Here is a 6,894-nt window from a genome sequence, read left to right on the forward strand (position 1 = left end):
CTGTTATTCACTTTAACATTTGTATGGCATTCCTTTACCTATTGAAGTCAAGATGTTTCTTCTCAAGATTTTTCGTAGCTGCATTTGCTTAGGAGTGCTGTTCTCATGGTGTTCATTGTGCTGCTGCATCATTCTTCTAAGTGACTTCACCATTCTTTCAGAGTATTACTATTTTAATCTTTTTAAACATAGGTGGGAATAATTGGCAATGATGTAATTTCAGAATGATGAAATAGCCATAATATATCTTAGATTTATAAAAAGATATAGTGGACTTAACACAGTTATTGAAAGATAAAAATGAGTTTAGTGTATTTTAAGAATACATTTTTCTTCTTGTTCTTTGAAAACATAAAAAAAGGCATGACGTAACAGTCTATAAATAATTTCAACTGTTCAAAAAAGATCTACAAAAGTAAAATTGAGTCTTAATGGACCCTGATAGTTATACACTATGCAAAAGTGAGTTACAATGCCATATACAGTAGTGTTTTATACAGTCTCATTTATAATAGTTTCCACATAGCTGTGTGGTCACTTTGGTACTGTTTTTAAACTTGCAGTTGGTTTAAATATGGCCCTGCTAATGAGAAAACTGAGTTGGCAAAGGGTTTCTAGATAGATAGATATTAATCATGGCCAGCTTTTTTTCAGTTACATTCAGACATGGATTGGTATACCCAGCTAATGGCCCCATGGAGGGCAAGTGTGTGTTACATAATAAAGACAAGCCTCCCCTCTGTGCTTCTGGACAGTCCAGGCTGACAGTGATGAGCACTTCCATATAGGTCAACTAGATAAATATAGAACAGCCACTTCGAAGCCTGTTGCCAGGGGCTCAATAGAATCAGCTCTGTTTCTGCGGGAAAGACTGCAAGTGGTAGAAACCGACTAGAAGAGGCTTGTGCTGTGAAACTTAAATCCTTTGGTAAACTGCTAATTGATAATTCAGCTATATTAACCTGTGGACATTAATCTCAATATTCTTCCTTACCTGATTCATATCTTATTGCAATAAGAACATGCCTTTCTTTAAGTAACACACCTGTAAAAATTGATGTTACTGTACTGACCAGGTGGAGGGGACTGATGACAGGTCATAAGATTAGAAAGGTTCTGAAAAGGTCAGAATCGTATTGAATTATGTTTAGACCAGATTGCCTCTGTGATCATTTAATCAAACGGTGTTCTTACTGCCTTTGGCATCCCTCTTCATCTAGGTAACATTTGGGGATGGACTAAGAAGGAAGTTATAATTCTAGTACAACACGGAATATGCTGGCAGCAAAATGCAAACATTACAGCTACGTTTTTCTTGATATTAGGTAGACAACCTTGCACATACATTTTCTTTAATGTAAAATCCACCAGGAATGGTTGGTTGTACACACCTTTAATCCCAGCACTTGGAAGGCAGAGACAGGTGGATCTCTATGAGTTTAAAGCCAATGAGAACCTGTCAAAACAAACAAACAAAAAAACAGAAATAAAAATCCCACCATTTTTTAGTCACAAGCAAGAGTATCCTAGTTTTGCACCGAACTAATTATACCGTCTACATAGAAATGCTTTGGTACAGCTAAGCTTGAAGTTCCTGTTTCTCTATGTGTAATAAATGATTTTTGTTTTTAAGAAATAAGCTGTCATTTATCATTAGACATCTATTCAGTATACGTAGTGACACTGAGAGATGAATTTTTTTCAAACTTCAGTTTAGTTTTCAAAATATTTGTGGAGAACCGTTTTAAGTGAATACCTAGGGGGAAAATATCTACATTTCAAAAACCTTGATGAACATGAGTATCATCTCATAAAAAATTGCATTAAAGAATGAATGCAAATATAAGTAATAGGATGTATTATAATACTTTTTTTTTTGTCTTTTTGAGAGACAGGGTCTCCCTGTAGCCCCAGCTGTCCTGGATTCACTATGGAGACCAGGCTGGCCTCGAACTCACAGAGATCTGCCTGCCTCTGCCTCCCAAGTGCTGGGATTAAAGGCGTACACCACCACATTTTATCTGCTTTATGTTATTAGTATACAGTAAGTTTTACTTTTTTCTCTTCTAGTTTATAGTTTTATAAATTTTATTATGTTGTAGATTTATGGAAGCACCACTAAAATCAGAATACATTAGTATTTCCTAAACTTATTTACAGATTTAATCCAATTTTAATCAATGCATGGATTTCATTCCCTCCCTCCCTTTCTTCTGTTTCTTTCTTTATATCTTCCTTTTGTGTATATGTATGCATGTGTATGCACATGTGTGTGCATGGAGACCAGAAGTCAGTGTTGGTGATTTCCTCTGTTGCTCTGTACCTTGTTTTCTGAGATAGTCTCTCACTGAACCTACAGTTGTCATTTGGTTAGACTGGCTGACCAGCAAGCCCCTGGTATCTACCTGTCCCTGTGTCCTTAGAGCTGGGGTTACAGGTGCACACCACTATGCCTGGTGCTGGGGATCTGAACTCAGGTCCTTGTACAGCAAGCACTCTACCAACTAAGTCATCTTCCCAGCCCTAACCTACCCTTCCTCTCTCTCTCTCTCTCTCTCTCTCTCTCTCTCTCTCTCTCTCTCTTCCTTGCCTCCCCTCCTCTCTCCTCCCCTCCCCTCCCCTCAGTCTCACAGAGATCCCCCTGCCTTCTGCCTCCTGAGTGCTGGGATTAAAGGTGAGACCATGCCTGGCTCAAAAAGTTTTGAGAAAGAATAGTTTTGAAAAACAACAGTATGTGGTGAGGAAGAGCTTGCCTAACCTATTACTATAAATTTAGGAAGATAATAACATATTTGAGTTCAAGAAACAAAATAGTTGAACTGGTAATAATCTAACATGCCTAAAATCCAAAGCCTAGAAGAGATAGTGTCTCAATCCCTGAAGGAAGGAAGGATTTACTTAATGAACAGTACTGATTATTTGGAGAACTGGTTGGATTCTTACCTCACTTTTACAATACATATACAAAGATCCCCAGTAGCTAAAAATTAACATGTAATATTAAAAATTTGAAGAGAAGAAAATATAGGTGACTATCAGTGCCTGTAATAGGGAAGGATTTTAAGGATAAAAGTAACACAAACGTCTTAAAAGCAAAAACTGATACTACTGGCTGATTTAAACAGTAAAATAAGCAGAATATACCTTGTACTTATCAAAATGAATGCTACAAGTAATAGTAAGACAGATGGTGAACTGGAATGCAATATTTACAAAATCTATTAGTAGCTTTAATTAGAAAGCATTTTATAAATTAATAATGAAGGAGACAGAAAAATGTATAGAAGAGAGACTAAACACAAATGAAAGCCATAGAAAAATAGTATTGTTCACTATCAAGTTGAGAATTACTTTTTAAATGTTTTTGATATTCCTTATTTGTGAGTCTGTGTCAAAATAGGCACAGTCATGTATTGTGAAATTCTGAACTGATTTTTAAAAAAAATCACCTTTCTGAAGGGCTGAGAGTGAATGCTTGCCTCGTGTACACAACACCCTAGATTTGATCCCTGGCACTACAAAGCAACAACAAAATTTTCTAGAAAAGTGTTTGAGATCTTATGATCTTTAAAATGTTCACTGTACCTTTTAACTTAATAATTGTGTTTAGGAAGTAATTATGAAAAATGTTCATTGTAGCAACATATATAATTAGAAATAATTAAATACATAGCATAAAGGAACTAATATAGAGCAGGGGGTGTTGAACTATAAAACCAGTCATGATGTGATATTAGCGAGCTCCTAGAAATCATACTGTTGTTTTGGAAAAGGATTTAAGATAATAACTAGATTGGAAAAACAAGAAGGCTAAGAGTATTACATACCTCTCCTTTGGCTAATTGACTTTTGGGTAATTACAATCTCTTTATGTTTCACATATTTTCCCCAAATGTTCTATAATCATGTATTTTGCAATTAGAAACAAAAATAACCACTTGAAATTGTTTTCAAATAATAATAAATGTTCAAGAGAATACAAGATATGGTGAGTTTCCTTTTTTAAAAAAGTTAAAATTAAAGTGTAGAAATAAATCTGTAGAGGACCAGCAGGATGGCTCAGCCGATAAAGGAGCGTTCCACCAAGCCTGACGACCTGAGTTCAGTCCCTGGGACTCACATGGTGGAAGGAGAGAACCAAGTCCTACAAGTTCTCCTTTGACTTCCACATGTGTACCATACATACACCAAATAAATTAATTAATAAATAATAAATGTAGATTTTAAGAAAAAATATCTAGAATATTAATAGCGTTTATCTTTAGGTGATAAAGGTACTTTTTAGCTTCATTTTTCATTGTTTTACAACTTTTGCAAAGTTAACACATTTTCTTCTTTTATAATATGGAAAAATATACCTTTTAATTTTATTATCATTGATGTATGTGTGCATGTGTGTAGGTGTATGCGTGTGCTCACTTGTGATCAGGGGACAGCTCTCAGGAGTTGACTCCCTCCTTCCATCAAGGGTTCTAGGGATCTAATCCAAGTCATCAGGCTTGTGCAGCAAGTGTTTTTACCTATGGAGCCATCTCATGACCCTAAACTGCTTAAAAAGAAACTATGTATATGTATATATGTATTTATTTGTGTGTGCATACCATAGCGTGTATGCGGAAGTCAGAAGACAACTTACATGGAAGTCACTTCTTTCTTTCCACCATGTGGCTCCCATTATTGAACTCAGGTCATTGTGTTTAGTGGCAAATGCCTTTACCTGCTGAGCCATTTCAGCATCCCCCTAAACCCCTTATTTTAAAGTTTATGTCCAAGATTAATGAATTCTAACCATATTTAATTCTGAATCTCACTATGCTCATCATTTAATTTGTATTATATAATTTTATATTTAGTTTATGTTAATTCTCTGTACATCTTTATTTTTCTTTTCTGTGTTAAAAAGAAAGTAAAAGAACTGTGATTGACAAAAATGAGTTACATATTTCAAAATAGCTAGTAGAGGGAAAAATCAGTTAATCATATCCCCAAATGAAGAAATATTCAATGTTTGAAGTGATGGACATGGTATCACCCTCATCTGGGCATTGCACATTGTATACATGTATCAAAATGTTACTGTACCCCATAGTAACTGTGCAGTTACTGTGTGTCAATTGAAATTTTTAAGTAACAAGTTTCTAGAGTTCTCTTTCCCCTTTGGTTCCTCATAGGAATCTTAATTATTGAATATAAAGTGTTTGGAGGCTCATGTTAATTTAACCTAAAGAGCTATTAGCTATTTTACAATTCAATACCTTTGTCAGGGCAACAACCATGATTTAAATTATGATCATCTGTATTTGAAAAAAGTGGAGCAAAATCAACCTGTTGAAAGCTTTGTTTTTGTTTTTCTTGATGAGTTTATTTCATACTTTCAAATTGTGACCTTTAACATAATTTCCTTCCTTAATAGCTCGGTGCTAACAGTGGCTTGCACATCATCATCTTTGATGAAATCGATGCCATCTGTAAGCAGAGAGGGAGCATGGCTGGTAGCACCGGAGTCCATGACACTGTTGTCAACCAGCTGCTGTCCAAAATTGACGGCGTAGAGCAGCTCAACAACATCCTCGTCATTGGTATGTTCGGTTTGCTTTCCGAAGTTCTGCCACAAGCATTCGACACACTAAGGTCTGCATAGGTTGTGCATCTCCTTTACCATTGTCTCCAACTTAGAATTAAGTGAAACCGAAGAATTTGACTGTTTTATTCTGGGCTTAATAAGAAAATAGAGGATGGGTTTTCATGATGCATAGACTGAAACTTATAGCTCACCCACAGATGAGCTTCAGTGCCTGTGTTAGCACTGTTGTCTGTTCTAAGCTGCTTCTTAAGATGATTTTTGCAAGGAAAAAAAAAGGTACTGTTTTATGGAAATTGAAACTGCTGCCCACAAAAGAGGGAAGAGGCTTTTGGAGCTAGACAGATTGTGTTCACATTGTCCCTCCCTCCTTTTAACAAGTTACTGACCTTCTCTGAACCTTAAGTTTGTTTGTAAAAATTTTTTTGTGTGTGTATGTGTGTGTGTTTTTGAGACAGGGTTTCCCTGTAGCCCCAGCTGTCCTGGAACTCACTATGTAGACCAGGCTGGCCTCAAACTCACAGAGATCCACCTGCCTCTGCCTCCCGAGTGCTGGGATTAAAGGCATGTGCCACCACACCCGGCTGTAAAAATTTTTTATTTATTAATTTTTGTTTTATGTGTATGAGTGTGTTACCTGCATGTATGTAAGTGCACCTGTGTCGTGCAGTACCTGCAGAGGTAAGAAGAGGGTGTCAGATTTCCCTGGAACTGGGCTTACAGGTGGTTGTCAGCTGCCATGTGGGTGCTGAGAATCAAATCCAGGTCCTTGCAATAGCAGCCAGTGCTCTTAATAGCTGCGCCATCTCTCCAGCCCCAAGTTTGTTTTGTAAATAGTTGAAGTTTCATTACAAAGTCTCCCAGTATTTTCTTAGGATAGATCAAGAACAAATGCTGTCTTTATTTTAGTGTTATTTGGTTTTGTGTTTGACTTTTACAAAATGTCCTGTTAGGAAAGTTACTATTTTTTTTTTAATTATTTAATAACCACATGATTAGAAGCATTTCATTACAGCATTAACATATTCAATAACAAAGCAAAGACGCTTCTCTTTCAATATTGGCTCTAAATTTTTAGGTTCACATTTGAACTAATACAGTTATACATTATTGTACTCGGTATAAACCTTATAAGACATAAAATTGAATGAGGCTTTAAACTTTAAAAAAGATCTCCATTTCATTTTAGAATATATTGTTCCTTGCAGAAAGACTCATTGTTTTTGCTACTAACACTGAGATGTTGGCGCATGCATCTCTAATCTGTATGCATCTGATTATTATTAGTTCTAATCGGTTGCACTTGGATTCTT

General features: G+C 35.9%; 1 protein-coding gene across 1 annotated transcript in view; it reads left to right on the forward strand.

The window, feature by feature from the left end:
- Positions 1-6,894, forward strand: part of Nsf (N-ethylmaleimide sensitive factor, vesicle fusing ATPase) — a 171,834-nt gene that overhangs the window by 95,079 nt on the left and 69,861 nt on the right. Inside the window, exon 10 of the mRNA XM_008821914.2 lies at positions 5,414-5,579. Coding sequence (XP_008820136.1) covers positions 5,414-5,579 — 166 coding nt within the window. The remainder of the gene's footprint in view (positions 1-5,413; positions 5,580-6,894) is intronic.

The sequence above is a fragment of the Nannospalax galili genome, unplaced genomic scaffold, assembly GCF_000622305.1.
Source record: "Nannospalax galili isolate Female #2095 unplaced genomic scaffold, S.galili_v1.0 scaffold1128, whole genome shotgun sequence".
Lineage (NCBI taxonomy): Eukaryota > Metazoa > Chordata > Mammalia > Rodentia > Spalacidae > Nannospalax > Nannospalax galili.